Source organism: Nicotiana tabacum, chromosome 2, assembly GCF_000715075.1.
Source record: "Nicotiana tabacum cultivar K326 chromosome 2, ASM71507v2, whole genome shotgun sequence".
Taxonomy (NCBI): domain Eukaryota; kingdom Viridiplantae; phylum Streptophyta; class Magnoliopsida; order Solanales; family Solanaceae; genus Nicotiana; species Nicotiana tabacum.
The window spans coordinates 11,935,956-11,959,407 of NC_134081.1; the positions used below are offsets into that span (position 1 = coordinate 11,935,956).

The following is a 23,452-nucleotide window of genomic DNA, read 5'->3' on the forward strand; positions in this document are numbered from 1 at the left end:
CTTTTGCAAATAATAACTTGTTAGTTATAAATGCTAAAAAGATTTTGTAATCGATCAAATTTCTTAAGAGTTAATAAATTCTAAAATTGGTCAATTTTTTTTTGTTAAAGTTCAATAAATTAGCTAAAATTAGATTTTAAAATTAAAATATAAAAAAATTGTTTAAAATATAGAGCACCAACTTTAAGAGGACTTTATTACGAGATCACGTTGTGAGTAGTAAAGACAAAAAAAACTTGTTTCTCGTGCCTTATACCGCTTATATTAGTTATGGACTTCTTCAATTGATCTCGCTTACACAAAATTCTGGGTCCGCCAGTGACTATAACCATCATATAATGCCAATTAATTGAAAAATTAAAACGACAGTGCTTGTATAGGTTTTGCTTCGGAGTTTTTATGGAGACTAGTTGCTAAACTAGGAAACCAGTGATTTGACACTGAAAAAAATAAATAACGTTAAATTTAATCATGGTACGATGTACATTCTAAAATTTAATTAGTTTACTGTCATCTCAGTGAGAGGGGAATTGAGTAATCAACAATGCTGAAAAATTCAGAGATATTAAATGAAGATATTCATAAATCTATCAGTTTTTTTTTCAAATTGTGGACTTGTAGACCCTTCAAAATGGTACATCTCACAATAAATGGTAATTCCATGTTTGATTAAACACGTAGTTGAACAATCACCATTCATTCAAACATCAAATCTACGTACAACTAAAAGTAAATTCAAACTCATTAAAAAAAAAAAAAAACCGGTGCACAAGGTGTTCCTCGTTCATGTAGAGCCCGGAAAAAAACTGTACACTAAGGGACGTGATGTAGACAATTTACCCTAATGCAGTCATTAGTGACTGCTTCCACCGTTGGCTCGAATTTATTACATATAGGTTACACGAAAATAATTTTACCGTTGCAGGGCTTCTTCAATGTGATTCTTTTTTAATTTATTTTTTTGTTCAAGTTCATGTGTTTGGTTCAGTAAATATAATAATCTATCACTTGATGATAAGGACTTCCCAACAACAAATTTGCTACAAATCTAGAGCCCATTTCCTTTCTCCACGAATGGACAAAAGGAGGAAAAATGATTTGTGAAAAATTGGGACGAACAAACAAAAGAAGGAAGAAAAGTAAAGAAAAGATTATATCATGGAAGAACGTCCCACACTTATAAATGCATAATCTTAATTTATTTATGCGATTTTTTGAACTTTCATTAATATAAATTAGAATTGATTTTGGTTTAATATAGAAAAATATAGGTTTTGTGATTGGCATTTCTATTTAATATATACCATGTTTCAAATTACACATTATCTTAATTTTGGAATTATTTAGAAGGTTATAAATTTCTTCACTAATTAAGAAGTAATCTCTTGAGTAAGCAAATCTTGCAATTTTCGAAAAGAAAGTTAAGAACACCAATTGTCAATAAGTTATTATTAAATAAATTATTTAATTCCCTATAGGGAACTGATTTTTCTAGGCTCATTTTATTAATTTAAACGAAACACTACACCATTGTCTAAATAGTTTATTGATTCATAATGAATAAATTGCACGTAGGAAAGTCCTAAAATCCTCATTTACACAAACTTTAGTATATATATATATCATAAAATATGGAAGTAATACCAATCTAATGCATTTGATAATTAATTACATTACTCTTCAAACCCTACGAACCATTCTCTATATATCATATGAAAGTAAAAAAAAAGAAGTTCAAATATATCTTATATATTGCTTCATCAAAACTAGACACACTTTCTTTGCTCATCCAAATCTCAAAAACACACCGATCAAACTTTTACACCCTCATCCATGATTTTTCTTCCCCTGTAAAAAAAAACAAAATACTATAAGGAAAAAATAAAATAAAATAAAATAAAAAAAAAATGAAAACAAATCAAAGAATACCATAGAATTTTTGTCAGACTCGCTATTCATGTTAGAATTAAAATTTTATGCATTGACGGCGTACATATAATCAGGTCATCTATATAATTACAAGTATATTTTTCTGATATGTATTAATAACCGACGATCTAATAAAAATAGTACTCCCTTGGATTCAATTTATAATTAATATATTTGACTAGGGCAAGAAGTTTATGAATAAATAAATACTTTTAAAATTTATAGCTTTAAATATAGTACAATTTTTGCAATGTCTATAAGACTTTAAAAGATTGTGATCTTAAACATGACATAACATTTGCGTGGCTATTAAAAAAAAACGTTGCAGCACCTTTTCACCTAATCGATCCGGGTGAAGTCAACAATGAATTCGGCGGATCATACACCTTACGCTAGGATTTGGGAAAAACATTTACGAGTTCTCATAAGGTTTAAGCGTTTTCAAATTTAGAAATAATTCATTCTTTTTGTAATAGACTATAAACTAAATAGATTCCCAACATACTATCCTATGTATTGCATCACATTGATATAAGAGTTAAAAAATTATACTATCGGCATATATAACTTAAATTCTTTTCATGTTTAGGAATGGTGTAATACCTTCTTACCGTTTTCCCAGGCCTAGTAGTTCTTAAACCTTTAGATTTGTGATGAAACAAGATGCCAGTTTGATGATGACTGTTATGCCTTCCCCCTCGTGGTGGAGGTATGTTGGTATGAGTTTCTGGACCTCTATAATCAATATCATAAATCCCCGACTCCACATTTGATAACTCCATTTTCCCTAGTCGACATATGATAAGCAAACAATTATGCATATTAAATCAAAATACAGCAGGTTGAAGTAAATCCAGAATCTAGAATTAGTGGGTACGTTGAAGGGGCGCCTTGGAGCAACAGTAAAGTTGTCTCCATGTGACTTATAGATTACGGGTTCGAGCTGTGAAACCAGCAATTGATGCTTGCATCAGGATATATAGGCTGTCTATATTACACTCCTGGGGGTGTGGCCTTTCCCCGAACCCTGCATAAACGCGGGGTATATACTTCGTGCATCGGGCTGCCCCAGAGTCGGTGGGTACAATTCAAAAAATATGCACACGTAATTTGAGTTGAAAGTAATGTGTTTAGTCGAATTTGTAAAATCTGCCCTAAATCCGCCTTGTACAAGTAGCTCTTTTTTTCGATCTTAGGCGGGCGCCCCTCCATAGTGCATTGAAGGTCACCAATCTAGACCATGGACCTTCTTGATCGCCAATTGACCCCGTTCAGGTAAGTAAGTATAAGTAACTTAAATTTCATTCAAACACATACCTGAAGAAGATGAAACAGATGGCGCGACAAGGAGGAGGAGGACGAGGAAGAAGATGACATTGAAGGTACACTTGAGCTCCATGCTAAAGATCAAGATCTTCAAAGAGAGTATGTTTTATTTTGTGCCAAAGAGTGATGAAACTTGCTAGTGAAAAACTTAGATCATGAAAGAAACATGAAGAAGTAGAGAAGAGGAGAGGGAATAGTACCCATGAGTTTAAGGATGAACAATTAAGTGCACAAGTTTTGGCAATTGAAACCGTCGCCATCCACACAGCAATAAGTTACAAGGTCATGATGTAGATATGTGTTGGATAGGAGCATTTATGTAGTGTGTACAGATACCTCTCTTTTCCCCTGTAGCAAGACTAGTTTTCTACCAACTAAATTATAATATAGCTGAGCTTTAAAAATCCTAAATTCCAAAAACCTAGAGCTTTTGAAGATCCAAATAGTCGCCTATTCAATCGTTCACATCTAATATATATATGGCTAGAAAAAATGAACAGTAATTTTAGCAATTATTTGTATAAAGATCCCTTTAAAATAATTAGTGGAGTAGTTCAGAATTAATCACTATAATTATGTGTCAACAGATTTTCAAAATTGTGTTTACATTGGCCAATCAACGAAAAAACAAATCGTAAAATAGTAAATTTGAAAGGAAGAACCTTAGGGATGGCAAACGGACATGTCAGATAAGAATCTTAGGGAACTTATTTTTAAAAAGTTCATTATCCAACTCATTTTTTAATGGATAATATGAATAATTTTTTTTTTAATTCATTTTGCCACCGTTAGAGAACCTAAAATAAATCTGATTTAGTTTTTGTGTTTTGTCTGTTTTTCTTTACAAAATTTATGGAAGGAGAGGAATGAGAGATCAGTCCCATGTGTATTGTTGTTGTAAATGTCGTAGAAGAGCATCCCATTTAGGAGACCCTTTGGCTGGATCTTCTACAACTAAATTAAAAATCATGTATTTTTTTCCTTGTCCTTTGTGTAAGTTATTTTTTCTATTTACTTTCTTTTAATTTCTTCCCCTATCTCTAAAACTTTGGATTTGGTAAATCTTAAAATAGTCTGACATTATCGTTTACATCAAAACTTAATTCGTTTCAATCTGAAGTATTTGGAATCTTCTTGAAAAAATAATGGGTAGTTTGTCTTCTTTATTAAGTAGAGATTGACACCCTTTACTATGCTCCTTTTGTGCATGTTGTGGTTGGAAAATTCAATGCACTGCAGAAGATGTGAGATTATAAATTATTGTCTTTTTTCCCCAAAATTAAATATGCAAAAATTGGATCTCATCCTCTATTTTCTTCGGTGACATTACATATCAACAGATATATTTGAATATAATTCCTTGGGTTGATTGAGGGAGATTCATCCATAGCTAGTAATTAAATCTACTATGATCCTCCTTGTTCGGTTTTATATAATGTTTACCCGAAAAATAGATAGAGTTGAATTTATACGCAGTTCCAAGGATATGTGGCGTAATTTAACACAAAATGTAAGGATAAATAGAAATGTAAATATAGATTGCAGAGAATGCAAAATAGATAAGGTTATCAGGAACAATGAATCTTAGGATTCAACAAATAGAATCAATCTAAGAAATCTGAAAGACCGATTCTTTACTGTAGAAGAATATAGCACTTTTATTATAATGTAAGCCTCAGAAAAGCTTATTTTACAGAAATGGTAACCAAGCCCTTTTATAGTGGAGGAATTTGACTCTAAGCATAATAAAATAAACATTCAGTAGGAGACCCATGATAAGTCAGCTTTTTCATAATTTCTGACAAGATTCTCTCTAGTGGGATTGCAACGGTTTTTGTCTACGAGCTCGATCTTGCTTAGAACCCTCGATTTTGGTTTGAGCTTGATTTCGGCTCGAACTCGTGATCTTAGCTCGAGCCCGATCCTGGCTCGAGCCCTCGAATTGATTTGGGGTCAATGTTGGTTGGTCTCTAGATTATCAGTATGATAGATCTACTCTGCATCATGGTTCGATTTCGATTCGAGCTTGATGATGATATCGAACTCGACACGGATTGGCCTCCCCGGGTTCGAGGTTAGTTTGTTCTACCTTCGGAGTCTTACTTCGATAGATCATCGTTCGAACTCGATCGGACGTGCTAAAGCGGAAAACAATTTTGACTGTATACAGATAGTCCCCTCGTTTCTCAGAAAGAATGTGGCGAGAAACGATATAATTTTTTAACAGCTCGATCGGATTATAACCTGTCGTTTCCATCGGGTTCGACCATGACGCATCTGGTAGCTTTCCCGTCGGTTTAGTCTTTCAAGGCATTTAATGTATGTCAGGCGGTGGTCGGCCACTGCTGATGCTGAACCGCCATCGCTTGAACCTATAAATAATCCTTTCTTTTATCTTTTACCACTTTTACATCTTCTATCTTCCAAATTTCGCAAGTTCTTCTTCGTACTCTCCAACTTACCAGTAAATCTGTGATTTCTTTCTGCAAAAGCCCCTTTTCAATTCTACCAAATCTTTGTCACTTTCTTCTATTCCTCACCTTCTAATTCGAAAATGGCGAAAACATCGCAAACCATTCCTCAGAAAGAGAAGGCTTTATCTTCACAGTGTGCTGCCGATGAGACACCGGCAGAACCACAGCCTGAGAAGTGTGTTCCCGGGGCGTGTGTCCTTACTTCAGATTTTAAGGTCGGTAAAGGTTCATCGGTCCCTGGCCGGTGTGAGCCGGTATCGAGGTACATGTGTTCGATAACCGAGAAGCATCTCGAACAGCTAAAGAAGGATTGCAATTGGGGTGAAAAAGAAATAATAATTCCTACCCGTGACGAAGATATCACTTCTTATGTGAAAGGGTTTTTGAATGTGTATACTTACCCTTTCACTTTAGGTCCCCTCGATTCCGTTATTATTGACTTCTGTCGACAATACCAGGTAACCCTAGGCCAGGTCCATCCTTCTTTGTGGTGGATCGTTATCCTGATCCAATATTTTGTGAGCAAAATCGAGGGGATGTCGTTCACCCTCGACCATCTAATCTGATTGTACCGTCCTTGACTTTTTCGAGGATGGTTAATAAAACTTCAGCGTCGGGCTACCAAGGCTCTGTTCTAGAGTATTGACGAGGACAGGGACCGGGGTTGGATGGGAAGGTTCGTTCGAGTAAAGGCTTCGGACCTGATTCCGACTGAAAAGATGCCCTTTCCCGAGGAGTGGAATATGAAACGTAAGTGTGATCTTGCTGTTACTTCTACTTTGTTCTTTCATTTATTCTCTCATCGACACTTCTCTTTTTGTGATGTAGCGGTTCCTTGGATGCCCGAAGCAGTTCCTGATCTCAAGAACTGGGTACGAGCCCTTGTTTCGACCTCCACATACGCCGAGCGCTCATGGCGTGATTTGTCAAAGGGTCGGTGGGAGGCCAAAAATCACGGTAAGATCATTTCTCGGACTCTTTGATGATCCGAACGAGGTGGTTTTCAAAATATTTTATTAAGGTTTTCCATATGCAGGTTTGGGTAAATACGCAGTTTTGAGGCCCTTGTCCAATGAGTAGGAAATTTTGGCCTCTGTCCCAAAGCCGGTGAAGGAAAATAAAAGGAAAAGAGTCTCCGTTCCCGAAGATCCAAAACCGAAGAAGAGGAAGGCTCGTAAGCCGAACAAGAATGGCATAGTCCCGTATAAAATTCATAAAATATTCATATCTGGCACTTGAGGAGGTCAATCTTTCCTTTGACCGTGGAATCCGTTCTGCGCCTAAGGGATGAAGAAGAAGAAGAAGAAGAAGAAAACGATGAGTCCGCGCCAGCGGTCCGAATGAAGAGAACCACTGATGCCTCATCGGCGGCTGGATCGATGATGCTCCATGAGGCTCCACCTCGAACTGAGGATATACCAGAGAAAGATTCGGGTAGAGTCCCTGAACTATTGGATATCGAAGACGTATCTCATCGGAGTCAATGGGCAGGGGATACGATCGAAAAGGCCCCCGAACCCCTTCGAACCGAGGAGAATGCTCCAGGCGATTCATTTGGGGCAGCATCAGTCGAGGATTCGCCTACCTTTCCCGCTTTTTCCGCAGGGGTGATTCGGGAAGCTCAAGCTCTGGGAGCCCTCAATCTAGACAGGCCTCACAATGAAGAAGATCCTTTTTGTGACCTGTTTACTGGCATTGAGGATGTTGCCGGTGCTGGTGATGAATCAGATCTTTTTCACGGATTGCGGTAGGCTTTGAATCAGGTGAGCTTTTAAAATTATTTTGTCGGTACTATCTTTATGTTCATTATCGTTATCTTCGCTTCTTTTTTCTTTGTAGGCAGCGGCAGTTCATCGAGAACAATGTTCTCGATCCCAAAATGAGCTGCATCGATACGAGGTCGACCTACAACGGGCTACTCACGAGAGGAACTCCCTTAGACTTTCCTTAAGGCAGAGAGAAGAGGAAATAAAAGACCTCCGAGCTGAGTTGGCCAAGGCTTATCGAGATCAGGCCGATTTGTCTGAGCAGGTAATGATGCTTTTGAAAGCCTATGGGCTTGATACCAGAACGATAGCTAACATTTCGGTCTCATAACTGCAGCAAAAAATCGAGATGATCGGGAAGCTTCGTGAGGAGGTCGACATGATAAGAACGGAGTCTTTGCGGTGTAAAGAAGGTATGGACCGCTTTGTTGCGGAAAAGGAGACTGCTCGAGCCCAGTTATTATCGCCCGAAATCCAACTTCAGAAAATGAAGGGAAAAGGCCTGGTTCAAGCAAGAAGAATTGAGGAGCTTGAGGCTCGGTTGGGCTCTGTACTTGCCAAGGCCGAATCTGATGCCGAAAAGGCAATGGCCGATGCGGATGCTCTCGTGGCCGTCTATCGGGCCGATGCTGAAGCTGCCCAAGTCCAGGCAAGAGAGGCAGCCGAGTCAGCCGATACCCGAGCACATTGGGTCGCCGAACTTGCTAAGTGTCGATCCCGAAGGGAAACTCTCGAGGAGATCCATGCTCGTGGTTTCGATCTCGCTGAAGAGATAAAAGGGGCCAAAGAACTCGAAGCCGATGCTGAAGCTCTGGTTTCTGATGGCGATGATGATGACGATGATGATGATGATGGGAGCAAGAGCAGATCCGAGAACGGGGGGAGCCTGATAAAGAAGAGACCGCTCCTGACCGAAAGGTTTAGTTCTTAGTTTTTACGTTGTAATCACCCGTGCAGATAAATTTGTATATAGATATACCCACTTTTTTGCCGACTTGCTTCTGTTTTTATTTTCTATCTTGTGAGGACTTTATCCACGCCTTATGAATGTTTTCACAATGATTTAAAAAACTTAATCAAATTTGGACTTCGTAGTCTCGGTAACCGAGCGAGCGCTTACTCAAACTTGGTGCGATGTAGCCCCTAGGCTTATTAGTTGAGTCAATGATTCGAGCTTGAAAAAATATAGTCCGTAGGCGTAATGGTCGAGTGCTTGGTCAAACTCGAAATAAAAGTAGCATGTAGGCTTAGTAGTCGAGTGAATGATTCGAACTCGAAGCAATGTAGCCCGTAGGCGTAATGGTCGAGTGAGCGTTTGCTCGAACTAGAAATAAAAGTAGCCCGTAGGCTTAGTCGAGTGAATAATTCAAACTCAAAGTAATGTAGCCCGTAGGCATAATGGTCGAGTGAGTGTTTGCTCGAACTCGAAATAAAAGTAGCCCGTAGGCTTAGTCAAGTGAATGATTCAAACTCGAAGTAATGTAGCTCGTGGGCGTAATGGTCGAGTGAATGTTTGCTCGAACTCGAAATAAAAGTAGCTCGTAGGCTTAGTCGAGTGAATGATTCGAACTCGAAGTAATGTAGCCCGTAGGCATAATGGTCGAGTGAGTGTTTGCTCGATCTCGAAATAAAAGTAGCCTGTAAGCTTAGTCGAGTGAATGATTAGAACTCGAAGTCAAAGTAGCCCGTAGGCTTAATGGTCGAGTGAGTGATTGCTCGAACTCGAAATAAAAGTAGCCCGTAGGCTTGGCAGTCGAGCGAATGATTCGAACTCGATGCAATGTAGCCCGTAGGCATAATATTCAAAGTAGCCCGTAGGCTTAAACTCGAAATAAAAGTAGCCCGTAGGCTTAATAGTTGAAGTAGCCTGTGGGCTTTAATGGTCGAGTGAGTGATTGCTCGAACTCGAAATAAAAGGTAGCCCGTAGGCTTGGCAGTCGAACGAATGATTCGAACTCGATGCAATGTAGCCCGTAGGCGTAATAGTTGAAGTAGCTCATGGGCTTTAATGGTTGAGTGAGTGATTGCTCGAACTCGAAGTAATGTAGCCCGTGGGCGTAATGGTCGAGTGAATGTTTGGTCGAACTAAAAGTACCCGTAGGCTTAGTCGAGTGAATGATTCGAACTCAAAATAAAGGTATCCCGTAGGATTGGCAGTCGAGCGAATGATTCGAACTCGACGCAATGTAGCCTGTAGGCTTAATAGTTGAAGTAGCCAGTGGGCTTTAATGGTCGAGTGAGTGATTGCTCGAACTCGAAATAAAAGGTAGCCTGTAGGCTTGGCAGTCGAACGAATGATTCGAACTCGATGCAATGTAGCCCGTAGTCATAATAGTTGAAGTAGCCGCTGGGCTTTAATGGTCGAGTGAGTGATTGCTAATACTCGAAATAAAAGGTAGCACGTAGGCTTGGCAGTCGAGCGAATGATTCGAACTCGATGCAAAGTAGCCCGTAGGCGTAATAGTTGAAGTAGCTCGTGGGCTTTAATGGTCGAGTGAGTGATTTCTCGAACTCGAAATAAAAGGTAGCCCGTAGTCTTGGCAGTCAAGCGAATGATTCGAACTCGATCCTGTTTGCATAATAAATCTTGAACATAGAATATCGGTAAAGACGAGAGTTTTCTTTGCAAGTCATTATACATGGGTTCATGTTTTGCGTCTGGGCTCGGGCCAACAACATAAGCATGGTTCGTTTTGATCATTTGTCCCTTACAACGTTTCCCGTTGAGACATTGTTTGTCATGAAATAACGAAGTAACTTCCTTTGCACCGAACTTGATAATCATCACATGTGAGTTCAATGATAAAGCCCCCTAGTATACGAGGTTGATTTTAAAGAGGCCTCGGATACTCAGCAGTAGTATCATTTCCGCTATACGGATGGTATTGATCCCTGGTCGACTTTTGCTTTTTCATAGCGGACCTAGAAATCAACTGGTCATCTTCAACTCTTATTTTGGATTGATATCGATTGTGCACATCGGTCCAAGTAATAGCTGGGTACTCGATCAGATTTTGCTTCAGCCGCCGTGAAGCCATCGAGCTCCGCTCGTTTAGACCTTGAGTGAAAGCTTGAACATCCCAATCATCTGTGACTGGTGGCAGATCCATTCGTTCTATTAGCTACGAATTCCCTTAGCATCTCATTATCCTTTTGTATTACCTTGAACAGGTCCGACTTTCTGGTTTCGACCTTTAAGGCACTGGCATGCGCTTTTATGAAGCAATCTACAAGCATAGCAAAAGAATCAATAGAGTTAGATGGTAAATTATGATACCATACCATTGCCCCCTTTGACAGGGTTTCACCGAATTTCTTCAATAATATAGATTCGATCTCATCATCTTCCAAATCATTGCCCTTGATGGCACACGTGTAAGAAGTAACGTGCTCGTTGGGGTCGGTCGTTCCGTTATATTTGGGTATTTCGGGCATACGGAATTTTTTGGGGATTGGTTTGGGGCTGCACTCGAGGGAAAAGGCTTTTGAATGAATTTCTTCGAATCTAGCCCTTTTTATCATTGGTGGAGCTCTCGGGATCTGATCGACCCTGGAGTTATACGTTTTTACTTTTTTATCGTTGGCTTCGACTCGTTTTGTGAGTTCCTCGTGCAATTTAGTAATTTCGAGAGTAGTCCCCGATTCTGGCTCATTTGACTTCACTATGGCTGGTTCCGTTCTGTGGGTGATTTCTCGAATCAGATTGGGCTCCAGCCTACTTTATTCCTGAGTTTGGCTCTGCAACTGAGCTATCGCTATTTTCTGGGCTTGCAACATCTCGAAGATCATCCGTAATCTGACTTCGATCTCCTCCGCGTTATGGGTGTCTCGAGTTTCGGAACGTTGGTTCGTTTCAAGAGCCACTTGTGAATTGACATCTAGTGGTACTTCGACTCGAGCTTCGGTGGCATCGTTAATTTGCCTCTCGTCCCTGGGTGTCAAGTCGTTGATTTCATCTTGAAGGCCGGCTTTGCTATCGATCGGTGACGCCATTTGATTGGTGGTTATTCGTAGCTGATCCGAAATTCAAGATGTTTTCGGAAATAAGCGCAAAGCACAATGGCATGTTTTTTCATATTTGTATCAAATAACGACTGTTATCCTCGGCCCCACGGTGGACGCCAAACTGTTTACCCGAAAAATGGATAAAGTTAATTTTATACGCAGTTCCTAGGATATGTGGCATAATTTAACACAAAATGTAAGGATAAATAGAAATGTAAATATAGATTGCAGAGAATGCAAAATAGATAAGGTTATCAGGAACAATGAATCTTAGGATTCAACAAATAGAATCAATCTAAGAAATCTGAAAGAACGATTCTTTACTATAGAAGAATATAACACTTTTATTACAATGTAAGCCTGAGAAAAACTTATTTTACAGAAATGGTAACCAAGCCTTTTTATAGTGGAGGGATTTGGCTCTAAGCATAATAAAATAAACATTCAGTGGGAGATCCATGATAAGTCGGCTTTTTCATAATTTCTGCCAAGATTCTCTCTAGTAGGATTGCAACGGCTTTTGTCTGCGAGCTCGATCTTGCTTAAAATCCTCGATTTTGGTTTGAGCTTGATTTCGGCTCGAACTCGTGATCTTGGTTTGAGCCCGATCCTGGCTCGAGCCCTCGAATTGATTTGAGGTCAATGCTGGTTGGTCTCTGGATTATCAGTATGATAGATCTACTCTGCATCATGGTTCGATTTCGATTTGAGCTTGATGATGATATCGAACTCGACACGAATTGGCCTCCCCGGGTTCGAGGTTAGTTTGTTCCACCTTCGGGGTCTTACTTCGATAGATCATCATTCGAACTCGATCGGATGTGCTAAGGCCGAAATCTATTTCGACCGTATACACATAATATTCTAATATGTTTCCGGTTCGATAAGTTTGTAGCTAGTGACTTGCCCAACAATGGAGCTAGGTGTACACCACCACTTTGAGATTCTCTTTTAAAAGTGAGATACCGGCTGCCATAAGAGGAACCGTCATATAGTAGAGTAGTATTCATTTAACTAAAAATTTCATAATAAGAAGAATAATCATAACGTAGGATTGAAATAAATACTTTTCTGATTAAAATAATCTTGTTTATTTATATATCAAGTTAGATTTGAATAATTACTTGGATTGACTAAGAGAGATTCATTCATAGCCAGTAAAACTACTGTAGTACTTTAGGATAGGATCCTCCTTGATCATTTTTATAAAATATTTTCGAACGCTTTCGGTCTGATAGGTTTATAGCCAGTGACTAGCCCAGCAATGAAGCTAGGTGTACGCCGCCGCACCTTGAGATTCTCTTTCGAAAGTGAGATACCAGCTTTTATAAGTGGGATCCGTCATAAAGCAGAAAAGTATTCATCTAACTAGAAATTTCATAATAAAAAATTAATCGTAACGTAAGGTGGACATAAATACCTTTTCGATTAAAATAGTCTGAATGTTAATTTTAGTCTTGGACAATTTCATTAAGTGGGACTAATTTCACATGTTATGTAAACATCACTGCGATTGATGCTTATGATTGATGGTATAATAAGATAAAAGCAAAAATCTATTAGAATATCCACAAGTTTTTTTGGCACGTACTGTTACTTGTTTATCGCTTTCTAATAATTCTCTACCCAAATCATATAAATAATCTACAAGAAAACTCCAAGAAATTTTAAACGTCAAATTAAATAAAATGTGATAGAGAGGGGAGTAAGACAAGACTAATGAATTTTGGTGCCGGTTGGATCCTAATGATATATAACTAAAACATTTTGCTTAAAATACTTACTCGCATTAAGTATTTAAAATATACATCAATTAATTTAAGCTTAAAAGCCAAAAATTAAAGTGGCAATATTATATATCATTTAACATGGTCAAATAATAAAATTTATATGTAAAATATATATCTTACATTTATTGATTTAATGTAAATAAATGAGCAAATAAATAATTATCAAAATAAATCCGTCGACATACTACAACGAACAATACCATTGCATGCATAATGTTTTGGGTCTCCGACTTGGTATTTCTTTTTATTGTTTAATAAGAGCCCATGTAAGAGGTTAATCAGATTCCTATTTATAAATTAAGATCTAATATATAAAATAGATGCAGATCCAAGATTTGGATTTGATGAGTTCAATATTTAAGTTCTTAGGCTAAACCCACTTTCATATATATATTTTTACACTCCTTGTTGAAAACTCTGAGTATATATAAATCTTTGTCGTACGTTCTCCATCTGCCACTATATAAATATAAAATAAAAAAGATGTAAAATCATTAGCAATTAAGCTTTAATATATTGAAGTTTAAATCCCCAAAATTTTCCTAATTACACATGTGAGCTGATAGAAACTAAGAGTCCATCAAATTGTATAGAGAACCTGGTTTTCTATCAGTTCCTACAGTAACAACAGTAAGTAAAGAACACAATAATATTTACGTGAAAAACTCCCACCTCACGGGATTAAAAACCACGACCTACCCTAGTAGGATTTCAACTTCACTAATTGAGCAAACTTTAGATTACAACCTATTACAATTTAGGAATTAAACTCTTAATCCCTCAACCCTTACAATAATTCTATTGCCAACCTCTTTGTAATAACTCTATTACAAAGCTACACACTTGACTAACTCTAGTCAAAACAACCAAAACAATAATGGTTTTAAGGATGTCCTACTATGCTTCTGAAAAGATGTGTAGGAATTACAAGTAAATAACATGAAACAAAGACACAACAATACTAAAGGACATAAGACATAATCAATGCTGGGAACTAGTCCTTGTTCCGTTGCTGCTTTGTTCTTCAATGCCTCAGAGGAAATAAGGGCGTCTGCACACTTGAGAGGATGAATGTTTTAGGTTTTGCAAGTGTTGAGTGAAACTCCCTTGCCTCATGTTGATAATATATGTGTGAGATCATCAAATATGATGCAAGGGAGTGTCTAGTACGTTGTACGCTTCAACAATACTGCAGTACTGTTGCGAGTACAGTGCAACAACTTTAACAACTGTAGAGTTGACTTGTACTGTGACCGGAGTAATTGATCCCTATCTATTACCTCGGTTATTCCCTTATTTGATTTCATTGAGGGTTGAATCAGACATCTGACTAGTTACTTTGAACACAAAGAAACTAATTATTTCAGGTTTCTTATCTGGTTCTCTCATGCAACTTGTCAAAGCATCAAAACAAAAGACACATAACTTATCATGAGCCTAATATGAAAATGAATATGAGTATAAGATTGTTTACCCGGAAAAATCGGATATAGTTGAATTTATAAGTAGTTCTAACGATATGTGATATAGCTTGACATAAATCGTACGTAGAAATGGAAATATTTAGATTCTTGGCTATAGAAATGGGATATAAATTTTTAAACCAGAAGAGTGAGTATGCTGAGTAAAACAGGCTTAAGAGATTTATTCTTCAATAAATAGAAGTAGTCTTTTCTTACAATGTGTGAACCTGCTTGTGCTTATAAGGATTTTCCCCTTTATAGTAGATGGGTCTTACTCTATTTATAATAAAAAAATATATAGTGGAGAACCCATGATGAATTATCTCTTCCTCGATTTCTGCCAAGATTCTCTTCCCTAGTGCGGTTGCAACGGCTCATATCTGCAAGCTCGATACTAGCTCGAGCTCGGTATTGGGTCGAGCCCTAGGCCTTGAGTTCGAGTTCGACATTCGGGGTGAGTGTCAATCGGTCTGTGCATCTTCGACAACCTCCTCTTTACCTTGCGGTTCGATTTGATCATGGGCCTGATAATGATACCGAGCCGATTCCTCGATCGGTCTTGGAGCTCGAGGCTTGTTTGTACTATCCTCAAAACTCGTCTCGAGCTCTCACTTCGATCGCTTACCATTCAAACTCGATCAAACGTACAGAGGCCAAAATCTATTTCGACCTTATACAGATAGTCCCATCGTTTCTCAAGAAGAATATGGTAAGAAGCGATATGATGTTCGACGGCCCGATCGGATTGTAAGCTGACGTTTTCACTGGGCTCGATCGTGACGTATGTGATAGTTGTCCCGTCGATTTAGTCTTTCAAGATATTTAATGCACGTCAGACGGTTGTCGGCCACCGCTAATACTGAACTGCCACGGTATAAACCTATAAATAGCCCTTCCATTTATCATTTATCACTTTTACATCTTCAACCTCCCAAATTTTCTTACTCTTTCTGCCTCTATTTCGCTGCTTGTAGAGCCACCTTCATCAACTTGTCATCTTCCTTTGCTTTTCTTTCTCTTACATCAATGGCAAAAACTTCAAAAACCATACCTCAGAAGGAGAAAGCTTCCTCTTCATGGTCGTTCGGCGACAAGGCACCGGTGGAGCCGCCTCCCCATGAGTATGTTCCAGGCCCGTGTACTCTGAAGATCAATTTTAAGGTTGAAAATCCTTCGTCGGTTCCGAGTCGATGTGAGCATGTGTCGATGTACATGTGCTCGATAATAGAGGGCCATCTCGAGGCTGTGAGGAAAGACTGCAACTGGGGTCCCGAGGTTATGTTGCAAATTCCCTCTCCCGAAGAGAGCGACATCACTCATGTGGAGGGTTTTTTAAGTGTATATACTTACCCCTTCATGTTGGGTCCCGCCGACCTAGTGATCATTGATTTTTGCAAAAGATATCAGGTCACTCTCGGTCAAATTCATCCTTCTCTATGGCGCATAGTGACCTTACTTCGCTTCTTCTCTAACAAGGCCGGGGGCTGGATTTCACCCTAAATCACCTCATACGATTGTATCAGCCTCAAATATTTCGAGGACTAATCATGTTTCATCGTCGGGTATCGAAAGCTTTAATATCGAGCATCGACAAAGACAAGGATCGGGGTTGGATGGGCCATTATATTCGGGTGAGGACCCGTGACCTCATTCCGGAAGAGAAGATGTCGTTCCCCGAGGAATGAAATTTCGACCATAAGTGGTTTTCATAAGGTGTAGCATTTTTTGTATCTTTCTCTAATTCTATCTAATATCTTTCTCCGATATACAGCTGCCCCTTGGATGCCACAAGCGGTACCTGACCTCGAGGATTGGGTTCGGAAGTTAGCCTCGACTTCCTCTTATGCCGAACGCGCTTGGCGTGATTTGGCAAAAGGTAGATGGGAGGCTAAGAATCACGGTAAGGGTCACTTCTCGTGTTCTTCGAAACCTTTTTATGCTTCATTCGTTACCGACTTCCTTTCATGCAGGTGTAACCAAGGATGCCATTTTGAGACCTTCGAGTGGTGAGGAAGGAACCAAGTCCCCGGTCCCGGAACCGGGGAAATATAATAAGTGAAAAGTTGTCTCTCGGTCAGAGGACCCTAAGCCCAAAACTCGAAGGGTGAGGAGGAAGGCAATCACTCTTTCGACTGACTCGGTCCAACGACTGAGAGAAGAAAAAGAAGATGATGCCTCGGCTTTGGTGATCCGATCTGCAAAAGTTGTCGAGGTCGCCAGACCTTCTGAGCTGATGACGGATATACCGGTCGGGGTCGGTTCCGATACCCCGAGTCTCAATCAAAGCGTCCCGAGTGATTCGCTTGGGACTATGATAGTGGGTCATTTGCCTTCTCTTCCGACCTTTTCTGAGGAGGCGTTAAAGGCAGCTCGAGAATTGAAGACCCTCGATATAGGCGGAGGCTCTAGTGTAGGGGACCCTTTTCGAGATTGCTTTACTGGAGTCAATGATGCCTCCGACATTAGTGACGCTTCTCTTCTCCTAGAAGAGGCCCAACGTTTTATTTCTCGGGTAATGATTTTACTGTGCTTGGTTTCTTCGTTCTTTTCTAAACTTCACTTGTGTTTTTTCCATACTGTGTAGGCCATTAGCAGGTTTAGAGTCGACCTCAGCCAGTGTGAGGTCGAGCTTCAGAGGGTCTCAGGGGAGAGAGATGTTTTGCGGTTTCTTTGCAGCCAAAAGGACGAGGCTATAAAGGACCTCCAAGCAAATTTGGCTAAGGCTCATGAAGAAGAGGCCGAACTAGATAAGCAGGTGAACATTGTTCTGTTAGAGTATGGGTTTGACCCAACTGTGGAAGCTAACCCTTCGTTCTCTCAACTGCAGCAAAAAGGTTGTAAAGATCGGGTTGCTTCAGGAAGAAGTCGATCAAATCAAGGCCGAATGTGATCGGTGGAAGGAGACTATCGACCGCCTGGTTGCAGAAAAAGAAACCATCTTGGCCAAATTATTATCGGCCGATGTTCAGCTTCGAAGCGTCAAGCAAAAGGGTTCGGCTCAGGCCAAGAGGATCCAGGAGCTCGAAACACGGCTTGTTGAGGCCAAGGCAGAGGTTGAGTCGTCGTAAGTCATGGCGGACAAGTGCATTAATGTGTATCGGGCTGATGCCGAGGCTCCTCAAATGGAGGCAACCAAGGCAGCGGATACTGCCAACACTCAAGCACATTGGGTTGCCGAACTTGCTAAGTGTCGGTCTCGGAGAGAGACCCTCGAGGAGATACACATTTGAGATTTCTACCTTGTTGAAGAGATAAAAAGGGTTAAAGAACTCGAAGCTGAAGCTGAGGCCTTGGCTTCTGATGGCGATGATGATGATGATGATGATGATGATAGCAAGAGCGGGTCCGAAGTTGGGGGGAGCCCGATGGAGAAGGGACCGCTCTCGATGATAACCCAGAAGCTTAGCCCTTAGCTTATTCTATGTTGCATTTATTTATGTAAACCATCTTTGTATATCTTATGCAAATATCTTTTTCTTTTACTGACATGCTTCGTGAAGATTTCATTCATGCCTTGCAGATGTTTTCATGAGGATTTAGGTGATTTCATCGAATTCGTCCTTCGTAGCCTTTACGGCCGAGTGAGTGTTCGCTCGAGCTCGAAACAAAAGTAGCCCACATGCTTAGTGGTCGAGTGGGCGCTTGCCCAAACTCGAAAAATAAAAGTAGCCCACATGCTTAGTAGTTGAGTGAACGTTCGAACTCGAAGTAAGATTGCCCTTAGGTTTTGATAATTGAGTGAGTGATTGTTTCGAACTCGAACTCAAAGTATATTAGCCCGTAGGCTTTTTATGACCGAGTGAGTGATTGCTCGAACTCGAAGTAAGATAGCCCTTAGGCTTTAATAATTGAGTGAGTGATTGTTTCGAACTCGAACTCAGGATATCTTAGCCCGTAGGCTTTTTATGACCGAGTGAGTGATTGCTCGAACTCGAAGTAAGATAGACCTTAGGCTTTAATAATTGAGTGAGTGATTGTTTCGAACTCGAACTCAGGATATCTTAGCCCGTAGGCTTTTTATGACCGAGTGAGTGATTGCTCGAACTCGAAGTAAGATAGACCTTAGGCTTTAATAATTGAGTGAGTGATTGTTTCGAACTCGAACTCAGGATATCTTAGCCCGTAGGATTTTTATGACCGAGTGAGTGATTGCTCGAACTCAAAGTTAGATAGCCCTTAGGCTTTAATAATTGAGTGAGTGATTGTTTCGAACTCGAACTCAGGATATCTTAGCCCGTAGGCTTTTTATGACCGAGTGAGTGATTGCTTGAACTCAAAGTAAGGTAGCCCTTAGGCTTTAATAATTGAGTGAGTGATTGTTTCAAACTCGAACTCAGAATATCTTAGCCTGTAGGCTTTTTATGACCGCTTGTATCAAAAATCCCTTTGATGGTGGTTGGCCTTTAAGCCTATTTGAATCATGAAGCAGGAAAATCGTTTCAAAGTGTGAGATATATGAAAAAGAAGTTCTCCTTTATAAGTCATTACACATATCTTGTGCCAGAGTTCGAGCAAAACTACATGGGCATGGTTCGTTTTGACCATTTGGCCCTTACACTTTTCTCTATCAAAACCCTGTTTGTCATGAATTTGATATGGAGCGGCTTTCTTGTGCCGAACTTGATTTATTCGCTTGGTACCCCCCCCCCAAGTTTTCGAGATTGATTATGAAGGAGCCTCGAATACTGTTGATTTGTCCCCGGGTAGCACATAGTTGTTGTCTCGTTAAAAACCTTACCGGAAAAACCCATTTGGGATAAAAGCCGAACGTAAGGGAAAAAGAGTACAACGCGTGCTTTAAAACCATAGGTCTTGATGTTTTTTGTCGAATTCCTGCAATGAGTTAGTGTCGAATATACCTATATAGACGATAAAGGAGAAAATTATACCTTAACAGTAATATCGTTTGAGAAGCGATATGTTCCAATTGTTTGTTAATGGTTTTCCATCAATTGCTCCAAGTTTATAAGACCCTTTTCCCGACTATATCGAGGACCTGATAGGGTCCTTCCTAATTTGGGCGGAGCTTCCCTTCATTAGGATCTCGAGTGTTGACGGTGACCTTTCTTAGGACCAAATCCCCGACCTTGAAATGGCGGAGGTTGGTTCTTCTGTTGTACTACCTTTCGATTCGTTGTTTTTGTGCAGCCATTCTAACTAGTGCCGCATCTCATTTTTCATCTAATAATTCAAGGCTAGTATTCATTGCCTCATAGTTTGACTCTTCCGATGTATGTCGGAACCTTGCGCTTGGTTCCCCGACTTCAACCGGAATTAGAGCTTCAGATCCATACATTAGGGAAAATGGGGTTGCTCCTGTACTGTATTTAGATGTTGTCCGATATGCCCAAAGGACTTCGGGCAAAAACTTTCTCCACTTTCCTTTAGCTTCGTTCAATCTTTTCTTTATGTTTTGGATGATAACCTTGTTCGTTGATTCGGCCTATCCGTTCCCGCTAGGATGATATGGTGTAGATAGTATCCTTTTTATTTTATGGTCTTCGAGGAATTTCGTCACTTTACCGCCGATAAACTGTCTACCATTGTCATATGTTATTTCTGCTGGTAATCCAAATCGACACACGATGTGGTCCCAGATGAAATCTATAACCTCTTTTTCTCTCACTTTTTCAAACGCCTGTGCTTCAACCTATTTAGATAAATAGTCAGTCATAAACAAAATGAATTTAGCTTTACCTGGGGCCGATGGTAGAGGGCCGATGATATTTATTCCCCATTTCAAGAATGGCCACGGAGAAATGACCGAATGAAGCTGCTCTCCGGGTTGATGGATCATCGGTGCAAACCTTTGACATTTATCACATTTTTGAACGAACTCCTTAGTGTCCTTCTCCATGCTATCCCAGTAGTACCCTGCTCTGATGATTTTGCAAATTAATGGTTCGGCGCCGGAGTGGTTTCCACAAGTGCCTTCATGGACCTCTCGTAAAACATAATCGGTGTCTCCTGGTCCCAAACATACCGCCAGTGGTCCATCGAACGTCCTTCTGTATAATGTTCCATCTTCAACCAGCATGAATCGAGCAGCCTTGGTTCGTAGAACCCTCGATTCTTTAGGGTTCGATGGGAGTTTTCCGTTCTTTAAATATTCAATATACTTATTCCTCCAATCCCAGGTTAAGCTCGTGGAATTTATTTTGGCATGTCCATCCTCGATTACAGATCTCGAGAGTTGAACGACAGTCCCCGAGTTGATCTTATCTTCCTCGACCGACGACCATAAATGTGCGAGTGCGTCGGCCTCACGGTTTTGTTCTCGAGGCACATGTTGTATGGTTCATTCTTTGAAACGGTGTAGAGTTACCTGTAATTTGTCCAAATACCTTTGCATCCTATCTCTCGAACCTTGAAAGTTTTGTTTACTTTGTTTACCACTAGTAAAGAGTCACATTTGGCTTCAATGACTTCTGCTCCCAGGCTTTTAGCTAGCTCGAGGCCTGCAATTATGGCCTCGTACTCGGCCTCATTGTTAGTTAATCTAGTGGTTTTGATGGATTGTCTAATAATGCCACATGTGGGAGGTTTTAGTACGATGCCAAGCCCGGACCCCTTCACATTTGAAGCACCATCTGTGTAGAGAGTCCAAACCCCCGACGACGTACCCGATTTTAACAAGAGTTCCTTTTCAACTTCGGGTACGAGGTTTGGCGTGGAATCGGCCACGAAGTCCGCTAAAATTTGGGACTTGATGGTTGTACGGGGTTGATATTCGATATCGTACCCACTGAGTTCGACAACCCATTTGGCTAATCGACCCGATAGTTCGGGCTTGTGCAAAATATTACGAAGTGGGTAAGTGGTCAAAATGCATATGGGGTGACATTGAAAGTATGGTCTTAACTTTCTAGAGGCACTTATTAGTGCAAGTGCTAATTTCTCTAAGTGAGGGTATCTAGCCTCTGCTTTCCCTAAGGTCCGACTTACATAATAAACAGGAAACTGTGTACCTTGCTCTTCTCAAATTAGGACGCCACTTAGCGTGATTTACGATACTGCCAAATATAAATATAGCTTCTCATCTGTCCTCGGAGTGTGAAGTAGTGGTGGGCTCGATAGGTACCGCCTCAATTGTTCTAGTGCTTGTTGGCATTCCGGGGTCCAGGCGAAATCGTTCTTCCTTTTGAGTAGAGAGAAGAATTTGTGGCTTCGATCTGATGATCTCGAAATGAATCGGCCTAAGGCAAATATCTTCCCGGTCAGCCTTTGCACTGCTTTTACGCTATCCACGATGGTGATGTCTTCGATGGCTTTAATTTTGTCGGGGTTGATCTCAATTCCCCGATTTAATACCATGAAATCAAGGAACTTGCTAGATCCAACCCTGAAAGCACATTTCTCGGGGTTGAGCTTCATGTTATATTTTCTTAAGATCTTGAACGTTTCCTGCAAATGAGTCAAATGGTCCTCTACGCAGGGACTTAACTAGCATGTCATCAATGTAAACTTCCATCGACTTACCTATTTGTTCTTCGAATATTTTATTCACTAGGCGTTGGTAAGTAGCTCCTGTGTTTTTTATCCCAAATGGCATTACATTATAGCAATAGGTTCCGTACTTAGTGATAAATGAAGTCTTTTCATGGTCCTCCGGGTTCATTTGAATTTGATTGTACCCGGAGTAGGCGTCGAGAAAAGTAAGGATCTCGTGGCCGACTGTGGCATAGATCATGTTGTTACAACCCATGTTTTCGTACGTACGAGTACGTCGTAAGTCAATTGATGTAAACTCAGAAATGAAATCAAATTTGAAAAGTTTACAAAGTAAGTTAATCATATTACCTAGGAGGTTACAAATATTGAAGGATCATGAACAACAAGTACAAATATGGTTGGAAGGTTAAGAAGCTAAAGCAATTGAAAAAAATAATATTTCGTCGAAAGTCGACAAATTGGGAATATTATAACATGTACTTTTGGAGTGAGACCAGGGTGTTTAAATTGATAAGGAGGTTATGTTATGAGTTATGCTAGTCGTATGATAGTTGTGTGTTATGTTTTGAAGTCAAGCGAGTGGTGGAACAAAAGTCGATGAAAGTCATCACAAGTTACATTCATAAGTTTTACTGAAACTTCCGGTCAAATGTAACTTCCATTTTCTCTCAATATACGTAGAGTTATGGGGTGTTACACCCATAAAATTAAATATCTATGAGTCTATTTTCCAACGCATTAAACCGTTTATCAATACGATATCGGAGTAGAGAGATATGGGCATTTTCCGAGACTGCGCAGATTGTCACCTACTTGCTTAAACGAGAATCCAAAACTGGGCATGTTCGGGTCATCCAAAAATGGGCCAGTTTAGGTCGTTCAAAGAGTCCCTTTTAAAGGCCTATCCCCTTTCATATATTAGGATGATAATAGGGTAAAATAACCAGACTTAATCTCTGCAAAACTCCTCCCAAAAATTTCCCCCAAACCCCATTTGATTTTCTCTCCCTTTCAAGTTCTAATTGGAGGTAAAGCCTAGAGTTTGAAGAACCTAGATAGGAGCCGAGTTATCCAATAAATAATTTAAGTTTACTGCTCTCTTTCATCCATTTTTTTTGTTGTAGATGCATAGTAAGTCGATCTATATTTATAAGAACTCACGGGACGGTGATCGAAAGCCGTGAGTTCGAGTTATTCACTTGTAGCGGACTGTTTTGTGGACTGTTTTATGGTGCTGTTGGGCTGCG

General features: G+C 39.9%; 1 protein-coding gene across 2 annotated transcripts; it reads right to left on the bottom strand.

Moving 5' to 3' along the window:
* Positions 1-1,594: 1,594 nt before the first annotated feature.
* LOC107793459 (uncharacterized) lies at positions 1,595-3,497 on the bottom strand. Of its 2 annotated transcripts, none has more exons than XM_016615821.2 (3): positions 3,247-3,497; positions 2,533-2,716; positions 1,595-1,848 (listed from the first exon to the last, which is right to left on the bottom strand). In XM_016615821.2, the coding sequence occupies exons 1-3, from the start codon at positions 3,326-3,328 to the stop codon at positions 1,812-1,814; spliced, it is 303 nt and encodes a 100-aa protein (XP_016471307.1). In that variant the 5' UTR covers positions 3,329-3,497; the 3' UTR covers positions 1,595-1,811. The 2 variants fall into 2 exon arrangements, with proteins under 2 accessions (XP_016471307.1, XP_016471308.1); XM_016615822.2 differs by having other exon boundaries at positions 2,541-2,716; positions 3,247-3,478.
* Between the last annotated feature and the right edge of the window lie 19,955 nt (positions 3,498-23,452).